Source organism: Poecilia mexicana, unplaced genomic scaffold (genome assembly GCF_051168715.1).
Source record: "Poecilia mexicana isolate PSO_F unplaced genomic scaffold, ASM5116871v1 scaffold_2, whole genome shotgun sequence".
Taxonomy (NCBI): domain Eukaryota; kingdom Metazoa; phylum Chordata; class Actinopteri; order Cyprinodontiformes; family Poeciliidae; genus Poecilia; species Poecilia mexicana.
Window position 1 is genome coordinate 1,750,179 of NW_028263371.1, and position 12,299 is coordinate 1,762,477.

General features: G+C 37.1%; 1 protein-coding gene across 1 annotated transcript; it reads left to right on the forward strand.

The window, feature by feature from the left end:
* The first annotated feature begins 1,864 nt into the window (after positions 1-1,864).
* Positions 1,865-10,660, forward strand: frg1 (FSHD region gene 1). The gene is made up of 9 exons (XM_015012524.2): positions 1,865-2,033; positions 2,570-2,637; positions 3,667-3,789; positions 5,411-5,468; positions 5,704-5,818; positions 7,486-7,590; positions 7,782-7,873; positions 9,781-9,891; positions 10,492-10,660. The coding sequence occupies exons 1-9, from the start codon at positions 1,975-1,977 to the stop codon at positions 10,526-10,528; spliced, it is 768 nt and encodes a 255-aa protein (XP_014868010.2). The 5' UTR covers positions 1,865-1,974; the 3' UTR covers positions 10,529-10,660.
* Positions 10,661-12,299: the final 1,639 nt, after the last annotated feature.

Here is a 12,299-nt window from a genome sequence, read left to right on the forward strand (position 1 = left end):
TTTTCTTCACAGCATCACCATGAGTCCCACCGTAACATTATTTCCCACCTTAACGTCCCAACAAATTAAGACATGTTTAGCTCCAGTGTGGTCGGTTTGAATGCTTCCTCCAGCTGTGGACTTATTTCTATCTTCTTTTTTTTTTTCCCAATACACAAAGTCATATTCTGTGACAGAGTCCTCACGCAGGTTGAGTTTTACTGCACTGAGCAGATAACACAAGTCACTGTCTAATTTATTTTATTTCTTGACAGTGCCCACAAATGATTTATTACCTCCTGTCACAGTCTCCTTATTGGGCCACTCCTGTTTAATGAGGCCACATTAGCATAAATATTAAGATGAGGACAGCATCCGCGAGGTCAGCTCTACCTCTGCCAACCTTGATTGGTTTGACTATCTTATTTTTGTATTTGAGAAAGGGCGTAAGGGGGTTAAATCAAGCAATATTTTACTTTTGTGTGTGGGTGTCTGTGTTAGTCGAGAAAATGAAAATGGATGACCTCATAGCTGACTAGCAGGAGGATTTAGACTCTTTGCTGCAAAACTAAAAATAACATTGAAATGCGCATGGTGGTAAATTGGAGAATTGCTTGTTCTCGTGCTGCCTGTTTGACTTTTTAGGTCATATTTAAAAAAGAAAAAAGAAAAGAAAACATCACTGAATTGCAAATTTTAGTAAACTACAAAATCTTCTTTTATTATTCTCCAGTGGTAACTGATAAACTCAGTGTGTTATACCTGAGATCAGCCGAAACCAATGAAAGAAATATTCAATTTAATAAGTCAAAGCTGGAGATAAGCACCTACATGAATATAAATGTAATGATTTTTATAGTTGGAGGTCCACCTTTATAGATTGTTTATTAAAAAAGCGAGGCTAACTAACTCTCCACGTCAATGTTTTGTAGAAACACCTTACTTTATTGAGTGGTATGTCTTTACCACTTGGGAAACCTGCAGACTGAAATGGCTGCCTGTTTATCTGTGCAAAATCACTCAAGCCTAGTCAAACTTAATGTGAAGTGTCAATGAGAATTAGTTTCCAAGCCTTGACATGGATTTTCCCTTGGATGGAGTGCTGGACTTTGCCTGGACCATTTTAACACATGAATAGACTCTGCTTTGTGGCGCTGACTCTATACTAATAAATGTTGTTTTACTGGAATATGAAAATCACCCTCTGTCTTACATATGTGCACAGGTGTTTGGAGTTGTTTCAAATACAAAAACAATCACCTTAAACAACTGAATATAAAATAAATGAAAACAGAAAACACTGCAAACTAATGAGCTAACATCTAGCATGTTAGCCACCTCTGCATCTGGCTAACTAATGAGCTATTCTTAAGTTTCCAGTTAACTAGCTATAGATAAAAAATATATTACACAAAATAATGGCGTTATTTTAAGTAAGTGGTGAGTCGGTCTCACCACTTCCACCACTCTGAAACATAGTGGTGGCAGCATCATGCTGGGGTGATGGTTACTACAGACTGGACTATGGAAACTGATTATAGTGAAAAGGAAGCTAGATGCAGCTAAATAGATCAGCTATACAAACTCATATATATGTGATATGTAAGGTCATATATGATCAGGACATATTCTACATATTCTACGGTGATATATATATATGTATGTGTGTGTGTGTGTGTGTGTAGGTGTGTGGGTGTGTGTGTGTGTGTGTGTGTGTGTGTTCCATTTGATATTTGATACCTTCCAAAAATAGCCGTGTTCATGCTGATGTTAGATTAAGAACAAGCTCGAATAATCAATTAATCAGATTTTTATAATAACTGACATTATAATCTTTTCAAGCAGGGCAGGTTTTTAAGTAAGCGGTTAAATCTACTCAGGCGGTCTGCGAATACGTCTCAGTTGTTAACTGGACCTTCCCGGCTGCCGTACTATACCACGACTTGTTTATCTGAGTAATAAGACGTTCATGCTAAGTGCATTGGAGTGAGAAACATGTCTGAATATTCACATGTAAAATCAACTAAGCTTGTTCTGAAGGGTCAGAATAAAGGGTAAGTGTTCTTCTTTGTTTGTAGCGCTAGTTATTGAGATGCTGCGTTGTTTGCAGCTATAAATCAGTCTCTTCCCTAGCTAGCTTTAGCTAGGGCGCTAGGCTAAACAGTGACGTTGGAAATCATGAAAGACCTCAAAGAACCTTTAAGATTTAAAATGTCTCCATTATTTAGAGTAACTTATGTTTGGCTATAGCTAGATAACTTGAATCTTAAGAATAGTTCGTTAGCTTATTAGTCAGCCACATGCAGAGTTAGCTAACGTGCTAGCTGTTAGCTCATTGGTTTGCAGTGTTTTTTACGCTTATTTTAACATCAGTTGTTTAAGGTGTTGGTTTTGTTTCACCTTGAAACGACCACATCTACTAACATATGCAAACTTAGCAGAATGTGTGAGGTTTTGTCTGTCTGTTGATGAGCTTTTCATGAAATAAGGAATTTGTTCGATTTGATTGGTTTGGGAATACAGAGTACATGCATGTTAATATGCGCATGATCACAACATGAAGATTGAATTGGATAGTTTTTTTCCCCAGGAAAAAGAAGAAGCACAAAGATAAAAAGAGAAAATCTGGAAATGACGAAGATACGCAAGATATTGTTGGTATGACCTGTTATTCTTATTATTATTATTTTTATTATTATTATTATTATTCAATCTCTAAAGTGTGCTTGAATGCTAAGAATGCTATTGAAAGGGTTTAACTCATAATAGATTGAGTGAACAATGCTCCAGTTGCTGTAGTGCAGTAGAGTCTAAATGTGTCCCAACTTTAACTTGAGGGAATTTAGTTTGAAACGAAACGTTTAACACATTTATTTACCTAAATATTTACCAGACTTTAACCACAGCTTTCTGCAGTATTTTGCAGGTTTAAGAACTGACAAATATTAACTGGTTTTAAGTATCTGGGTTTGGTCTCCACAGGTGGTTTTATCAAAAGGCATTTTACATATTTTTACAGTCAGAACTAAAGTACAGAGGTTTGTAGTCTTTTGTTGTTATTGTTGTTGTTGTATCTGTCACCATGTCTGATTCATTTTGGTTTGTGATATGAGTGAAACAGAATCCAAACAAGTTTATTTAGATTTTGGGGATTAATAAAAGACCAGTTTATAAGCGCAATAATTTATGGATTTCATTTAATAACAGTGGGCAGAATTAAAATTTGGTTCTCAAAATATGATTATATATATATATGTATGTATGTATGTATGTGTTCTCTGAAAGAACTTGAGGTATGTGCCTTTACATTCTATTCTCCTTACCTGTTTTTGTTTCTGCCATGCAGAACTCCTCATCTTGTGTTCCCAGACCTGTTCTCTAAATGTAGATAAATTCAACATTGGTCATTTTAATGACTTGTATAATAAAATATTAACTATCCTTTTTTTAATAGCCCCTGAAAGTCAGTCATATTTTGAAATATCTGCCAGTAACCTGAATGACATGACCAACTTCCTGTACAAGGCTCTACATCCTGCCAGTTTTTAATGTAAAGAACAACAAGTGAGACTGTATTAAATGTATAATTTAACGTCTCCATGACTGGGCCTTTATGAGAGATTCAAGCTGTATTATGACTTCATTTTTCTTGGCTTCATACGGTACCTTGGTTTCTCTGCTCCCCAGGTGGTTGGTGGTGTGTCAGTAGTTTCGGAGACATTGCAGGAACGGTTGCCATAGAGATGCAGAACAACTCATACATTCATGCCCTGGATACTGGGCTCTTCACACTTGGCGCACCACATGGAGGTATGAAGAGAGACGGGGATTATGATGCAATTATTACTTCAAGGGTTTAGTTCGTTCATGCGGTTCATGAGCAGTTTGGTATTCCAGCCAGGCGATTCCATTATTTCTATTGGAGCTGCACAATATATTTACTTTGAGTTGGCTTTGTGATATCAATGTGTGCAATATTGCAATCACAAAGGCCTGCTTGAATGCAATATTTATTAAACTACTACATTTAATATTGTAAGCCTTTCAGTTCTACATGCAGATGATCTGTTTGGCCTTGATGTCTAAACCTCCTGCTGATTTCACTGAGCAAGATCCTTTAAATTTAAGAATTTATTACATTTAGTTTAAAACACTTTTTAATTACTTTTCTAAAGCAAAAATATAATCTTGCCAAAAAAAATGACAACTTTTACTGCAGAGGTTTAATAAGTGACAAAATATTTCCTGGTTTTTACTGTTATTTACTTTAAAAAAACAACAAAATAAAACAAAAACTTTACTCATTAGTGTTTTTAACACATGAATATGTAAATTAATTAGTCATATCAGTTTGTTCAAGTATTATTTTATTACCACATTTGTGACTTTTTTGTTTCATATTTTGTATAGATATAATCTGCATATCACCATAGAACATGACCTTTAAGAAGAAAACACTTGTTGTCAGTTGTTAAGATATTAACAACTGATGAATAAAATATTTTTAAAAACCAGCCTTGAATTGTACAATACATTTTGAACTTATAAGAATTTATATTCTCTATCAAATCAATATGGAGGAAAAACAAAGCACAGAGATGAAAGCGCCAAGTCCTTATGCAACGATTATAGAGCCTTGATGAGTTGAGTAAAATGTGGATAATAAAAGTTAGATTAATTTAATCTGCCAATCGGGTTGAAATACCACCAGCTGTCCAGCTTTTTTCCACAAAAAAGTGAAAACCTAACCTGGGTTTTCTGCTCAGTGAGCTTTGTGGGAATAAAGTTGTCTTCTGGCTTAACCAACAAAGTATCTAAAGTGGAGGTGAAGTCAGATGCCAGGTGAAACGCCTGATAGGAGCCGAGTTGAAGAGAAGGCCAGAGCTAATTCAGAGATATTACCTCCATCTACCTGCAGGCACTTCTGACAGAGTACAGCTCATTGAGTCAGTCTGCCCTGAAAAACACCCGGCACACAATTAATTCTGCCCATGCTCAGCAGGAACATCCAATTCCCTCAGTGAGCCTTCGGTCTCTGCATGCATATAAGCCCATTTGGATGAGATGAAAGGGACCAAAAGCTTCCAGTGGAAAGACCACAGAGCCACTCAAGAACGTGGTCAGTCTCTACAAGATTATGAAGATAATTAGCATTTCCAACCTAGATTTTATGAGGCGTTAATCTAACGTTAATTTAAAAAGGAACATTACGGTATATGGCTGTATTAATTTATTGTTTAGAGTTGCCACGGCGCCCAACCTAAAACTGAAAGCAGTCATCTGGTAAACTCTGGCATTTTAAAGTGGAAATTTTGCAATAAACCTGCTTTCCATTGTACATCTTAGGAAATACTGTCATCACGCCAGAAGTATAAGCTTTATATATCAGAAATGATGAGTGTGAAGCCTTAAAATGTGTGTGACGTTTCAGATGACGAGGGCCCGGACCCACCAGAGCAGCTCACCGCCATTAAACTGTCAGACACAAGGTGAGGTCACAAACACACACACTGCTCTTTGTAACACTCTTGAATTCATGACTTTTCCTTTCTTTTTTTTTAAAGATTTGTTTGTTTCTGCCTGGAGACCAGCAGGTTTCCAAGGAGTCTCTGATTGCTGCCCTGTTTTTTTTATTGCTCTTTATGATACTTTTGTTTCAAACTCTTTCTAGGAGAGAGGGAACCAAAGTCAGCAGGAAATGATTTGTTCCTTATCTTGTTGAAGGATTGCGTTTAAATCTGGATATGGAAAGTACCTGGGCATCAACTCTGATGGTTTGGTGATGGGGCGCTCCGACGCCATTGGCTCAAGAGAACAATGGGAGCCCGTCTTCCAGGACGTGAGTAGATCTAAAAACGTTTTTCCTGCTCTTCTTGTTATTGTCGCCACTGTAGGTTTTGAATTGACTCACTTTTAACTGCTGCCTTTTTGGGCTCCACTGGAGCCTGCATGTTGCTGATATCCAGACTCACCTGAAGGCATCGTCATTATTACAAAAACAGCTTCATTTCTAATTGCCTTCATTATCATTATGTCTTCCAGCTGACACTGTAGGGACTCATGTTCATTTTTTAATCATTTGCAGCCATTTAGTTCACAGTGTGGCTTTATTATCTAATCAATTATTTTATTTTGAATATTAACAAGAAATGACATGACAGCGTGCTGAGATTATATGAAGATCAGGATGTAAAGACAATGACAGACATTGGATTCCTGTTAGTGGAATCCAATGGGTTTTTTCTTGAAGAGAGAGGTATCAAAACTTTTTTTTTTGTATTGTGGACTAAAAACTGCAAGTTGGAAATATTCAGTGGACTTTTATTTCCAAGTTAAGATCATAAAGTCATTTTAGTGGGAATTATTTTCTTTGTACCTGCTCAGCAAAACTAATAAACATGCTGATGCATATTTATCTGATTTTTGTAGAAAAGAACAAATCATGGATCCAAACAGCCTCTCAAACATTTGCCTTAATAAAAGGCTGGTGTCCTGTTTCAACTGTTGCTCTAGAAATGTTTTTATTTATTCCCAGAAATGACAACAAGAACTTTGTTTTGAAATCCTTTCTGTATTTCACAGAGTTTAATGAATATGTTTGAAGTTTGTTTCACTGGATGAAGTCGGAATAAAAGTCAAAAAAAGAACCGTACTCAGTAGCTGCGATTCCATTACAAATGTGCGCAGAACTTCGTTGATATTCAGCTAACATTGTGTCCAGTAATTTCATTAAAATGACCTGTGGTGCTCATTGTTAGCCCCTCTTAAGATAAATATTAATAGTTGTTTTTGTTGCATTTCTGACAGTTGGAGTATTCAGTCAGAGGACTTCGGCACATTTCCTCTAAATTATCCAGAAACCTCCTTCTTCTGTCAGGCTGTCCTCTCCTGTCCTCAGCTAACCTCCCCGTCTCCTATAGATGGCTCACTTTTTGGAGCCAAGTTAAAAGAAGGCGGATTTCCATGCTGAAATACCCAAAAACCATTCCTTTTCCTTTTTTTTATAGAAATAATAATCTTAATGTTAGATAGTTTTTTTCCTCATTGAATGAACATATTTAACTTCTAGGTTGGATCTGGTTCTATGTGATATGATGCTCCTTCTATGAAAGATTGGTTTGTTTAAGAGCTTTTTACACATCACCAGGAATAAAAAAAACAAAACAGGTGGAATGAAAGTCGCAATAACTTATTTAAAGATAAAGTTTCAAAAACATTTCTGTCTTTCAGGTTTTCACATCAAAATATGTTAGCAGCATTTGATTTTTGGACGTGTTGTTGTTGTTATTGTATTCCATGCCTAGACGGATGACAGGTAAAAATTAGCTGTGGTGATAACCAATCACCCTGTCATCCTCTGTGGCTTGTTAAAACCTTCAATCTTCAGATGTGTTTTACATCAAAGATCTGGGTTTTTTTATGTTTCTGTCACAACAACCCGTCTCACTGCAGTTGTATTTAATGTGTGTTTTTTTTTTTTTTTTTTGTTTCTCTTCCCTCCCTCAGGGTAAAATGGCTCTGCTGGCTGCAAATAGCTGTTTCATCTCCTACAGTGATGATGGAGACATCGTGGCCAACAGCAAAACAGCGGGGGACGCCGAGATGCTGAAGGTGAAGGATCGGCTGCCTTTCTTTCTCTGAGGATTCGTGTTAATCCTCAGACTGTTTTTGCAGTCTCTGCAGGAACTTGACCGGTTCAACAGAGGAGGGGAAATGGTCGCCTCCTCACTGAGGGAGGTCAAGGTGTTGGTATTTAACGTACGCCTTCTCTCTTTGTGTGTTCTCCCCGCCCCAATGAGTAGATCCGGACCAATACAGAACGGGAAGTCAAGCACAAAGATGAGCTTGCAGATGAGGACAGAGGGAATGTGAAATCCTGTGAGGTCAATTATGTGTAAGTTATCACCACAGTTTCAATGAATATTACTCATTTATGCAACAGCAGCGTGCGTGTTACATCAGCATCTTATCGGCTCTGCAGCCGGCAATGTGCACAACAAAAAACTCAAAAAAATCCAACGCTCTTTACTTAACAGTCATAAACATTCATAAAGACTCCTTCATGTTCATAACAGATGCTGTGTCATGTTTATGACAATGTCATGTCAGTCTTCTGCACACCCCTTCAGATAGTGTTACTGTTATGTAATTTCAGGAGAATTTCTTTGAATTGTGTATATATATTTATTATTCACCAACAGATGTATATACAACAAACATTATAGAGTGACAAAAAGCAAAAAGGGGTATTGATCTACAAAACAATTAACCGGATAATAGAACGAATAACGACAACAGAAATAACTCATAACTCACCGGCAATGAAATGTCATTTAAAAACATGGAGTATATTTTATTGAAATATTCGAGTTGGTTTTTATGTATTGCTGATTGTTGCTCCACTGATATCTGATGTGTAAGTAGATCTAGACATTGTGAGGTACTGATTTTTTTCCTATTTTACCAGTTAAGCAGTTACAGGTTTTTATGTCAAATAAAATAAGTAGAGACCCAAAAGACTTGTGAAAATAAAAGAATAAAACACGTTGAACACTTACTCACCTGTTGTGATGCTAATTGAACACTAGGTGGCGCATTTCTTAAAGAGACCCAATTTCAAGGTGTTAAATTATGAAATAAGTCATATTTGCTGTATAGTGCATTTTTTAACAAGTGAAGTTAACATAGTTACTTCATTATGCTTTAAATTGACACTGAAAACACATGATTCTTCTCCTTTAACACAAAGTTCCCAGCAAAGAGCAACAGAGTCATTTAAAACATGTTGTTAGAAGGAGCTGAAGTAAAGAAATGTCACCACAGATGTCCTACAATTGTCTTCCCCAACTGTTACATCGCGTTAAACTGTTTTTGTTCTGATGATAGCTTTGTTTGTCATCTTTTATGTGTGTCATTAAACCCACACTGCTGTGCAATTTGTCCTAAGCTCTACTGCTTCATCAGACGTGTGTAATGGTGTCTGGATGTTTTCGCTGCTCTCTGATATTTATTTTTCCTAGCCTAAGCAGAGAAACCTTTTGGCCTCTGAAGTCGGCGCCGCTGAAGCTTTTTATTCAGATCCCTTTGTTTTCCCGTCGTGTCCGTCTGCTCCGGCAGGATTTTGACAGTAAAACCACATGCTTGAATGAGACGACGCCTTCTCATCAGCGCCGTCCCTCAGAGGTGCTATTGATGGTCTGCAGTTAGTGTGATGAGAGCGCGAGGAACGCCACATTTCACTGGGGCTTTTTTTTGTTGTTTTTTTTCCTGCTGCCTATTAAAGTTGCAAACAGTATGTCTGAGGCAGCCTTTTTTTTTTTTTTTTTTTTTTCCTTTGGTTGGCATGCTTTAGATTGTGTTTCCACTCTGTTATTTGTTGTAGATGAATGTGAGGAAAATGGACTCATCATGCTGACATGTTGATAATGGCTGCCCCTGAGCGCAGCGTGGTGATGTAGTGTTTAGCACGTGAGACGCCTTTCAGGATGGAGTGCAGTCTGGTAATCATAAAACACCGGCTGAGCCGAGACAAACGAACTGTCAGGAGCGCGCTCAGACCCAGAAAGGCCCCAGGTCGTTTTCCAGCTCCGTTCCAGATCTTTCAGCGTAACTTAACAGCCTAATTATTTCTATCAAACCCCCTGCTCGAGTTATAACACACCACATGGTGCACGGCGGATCATCTTCTTCGCTGTCTGAATGTTTGTTTTTTTGTTAAGTGCTTAATAAAATCAAGAACACCCAGTCCTTTTTGTTTACTCCTGGCGTAGAGCTGTGATATTTTTATTCTCTGTCTTACAGGAAGAAATTTCAGAGTTTCCAGGACAGAAGGCTGAGGGTTAACGAAGACGATGCATCGACGCTAAAGAAGGCCAGGGTGGATGGGAAGTTTCATGAAGCTTTGCTGGACAGGTATGAAAACAGAAGTAACACACAGGTATTCCCAAACAGTCTGGGAGTTTATTTAATCATTTTCTACATTTGAATAAGTATGGGGGGGGGGTTGATTTTTCAAGGGGGGTTTTCTACTCTTGGCAAATGCTGTTTGCCATTTGCCAAAATGCTATTTGATTTTTTTACTTTGATATTTTTTAACAAATCAAAGGTACTAAAGTTCTCAAGGGGGCAGCATAATGTATTTTTCAGGCATAAAGTGTCATTTTATAGCACAATCAAGTAATTATCTTACCTTCAGTTGCTATAAAAATGCTGTGTGTGTGTGTGTATTTTTATTTATTTATGTCAAATATAACTGGAAAGAAATTTGACTTTGTAATTTTAAGTAAAAATGGCAAAAACCATTCAACTTCCACTTCCCAAAAAATTCTCTAAGTCTACATTAAAAATATACAAATAATGAACATATTCCAAAATAGAAATGTTACTTTTTCTTGCATAGTTGAATATAAGTAGTGTTTCTACATACATGTTGTGTACGTAGTAAAAATGTGAAACTAAAGTGACATATTTAGACTGGTGAGATTAAATGTTGTTTTGTTTGTTTGCTTGCAGGAGAAGCAAAATGAAAGCAGACAGATACTGCAAATGAAGACCGGGAGGATTTCAACCGTGTTCTTTTTAAAGTCCTGTCTGTTGTCTAATTGTGGTTGTGTGATGTGGCTGGGTTTTTTTTGTTGTTGTTTTTATATTTTAAAAATAAACCTTTTACTGGTTAAAATGACTTCGTTGCTTGGATGCCCTCATTTTGTGATGAGCTATGAATTTTAGGTGACCCATTTGGCCTTTTACTGTTAATAATTAACCAGTCTGTGTCCACGTCGCCCTGCAGTAACTAGAATATCATTACAGAGATCCCAGTGTGTTCACAGTCTGAGATTTATCACAAAATCAATCAGTTTGGCCATAAGCTATGTGCTGCATTGATTATTTTTATGGTGAACTATGTCACGTAAAGCAGCACAGAAAGGGGGAAACACAGCAGCACAAAGAAGTTTATCTTAAAGCTGGGATTTATTATTTGGAATACACAAAGTCATTGGTGCAACAAATTAACTGTAGCACATGGATGCTGTACATAATATAAGAGGCATAATCCTAATTAGAATTAGAAAGCAGCTAAATGTGTTTTACTGTAGGAAATCCCAACGTTTGAAGAGCTGACTGGCTGCAGATGCCTGGAGCAAACTGTCAGAGGAGAATTTAATGTTTCATATACTGAGCTTGTAAATACTGTGTTTATCTGGACTAGTTTACCCAAAGGCCCTGGATTATTTCTACATGCATAAAGAAGTCAGAGCGGTTTTAGTTCCAAACTGTTTATTGCTTCATATGAAGTAGGAGAGTTAGGAAAACCCTGAGTAAATCAGGACTGTGTGTGGAAATAACAGTCTAATGAGACTTACAAACATATTCACACCTCTGCAATCTATTAGGTATTTTCATGTCTTGATATAGAATTTCAGTCGGAACTTTGACTAGACCATTGTAACACATTGACAGAGTTACCTGAGCCTCTTTGTGCTTCTCTTAGTAACTATAACAGCAGGACTTCTGAAAGCGTTTGGTTGCACAGGGTTTTTATCTGATGGTATTAGATTATAAAAGGGCCCACTTTAGGCTTTTATAAACATTTTGAACATGTCTTATTGTTCCTCCACACCTAGTGTTGGTCATATAAAAGTAAAATAGAAGTTTGTGGTTGTAAGGTTGACAAACTCTAGAATATTTTGAGAGACATAAATACAAGCTGCTGTTCCCATGGCTCCTTGATTCTCTTTTCTATTTCTATGACTGCCTTTCATCATGGGAGTAATGATGTCAGTAATAAAGAAAATTGGTCAGGGTAAAAGACAAGAGAATATTTGAGTAATTTCTGATTTAATTTCTGTGTTTTTTTATAGAATGATCTTTTTAAAGACAGAGAAAAACCTCCTGAATGTGTCGGCCTTTTAAAAACGTCATGGCCTGAAAGTCTGAAACAGCCTTGGTTAAAGGTCATGTTAACATTTTCTTGATCTTGACATCAATCTTTTATTAGATAAACTTGTTCAGTGTTGTGTTGTTTATCTCCACCCTCCCTCACATTTCTGGTAATGTTTTCACCCAGATCTGGAAACAACTCCCAACATTACAGACTTTAAGCTCCTGCTGTTCCCTGAACCTCTCTTCCACAGTCTGAGCTCTGTGAACTCTGACACATTGTCCTTTTCTAATATACCGGCATCATCAGGGAAGATTAAAGTCCTTGGATGGGAAAGCCTGGTCGTTCATTACATTCTGATGTCCTCTGGGTCTCATTCTTTGGGAGCATAATGCTACTTTATCTTCTGCTCTCATTGTAAAGCTTTTGTCACTCGGCA

What these genes read in the sequence shown, in the direction of transcription:
- frg1 (XM_015012524.2), top strand. Translation starts at nt 1,975, where the DNA reads ATGTCTGAATATTCACATGTAAAATCAACTAAGCTTGTTCTGAAGGGT. An exon ending in CTGAAGGGTCAGAATAAAGG is followed by an intron (nt 2,034 to 2,569) that starts GTAAGTGTTCTT and finishes TTTTTTCCCCAG; the next exon opens with GAAAAAGAAGAAGCACAAAG. An exon ending in GGGAGCCCGTCTTCCAGGAC is followed by an intron (nt 5,819 to 7,485) that starts GTGAGTAGATCT and finishes TCCCTCCCTCAG; the next exon opens with GGTAAAATGGCTCTGCTGGC.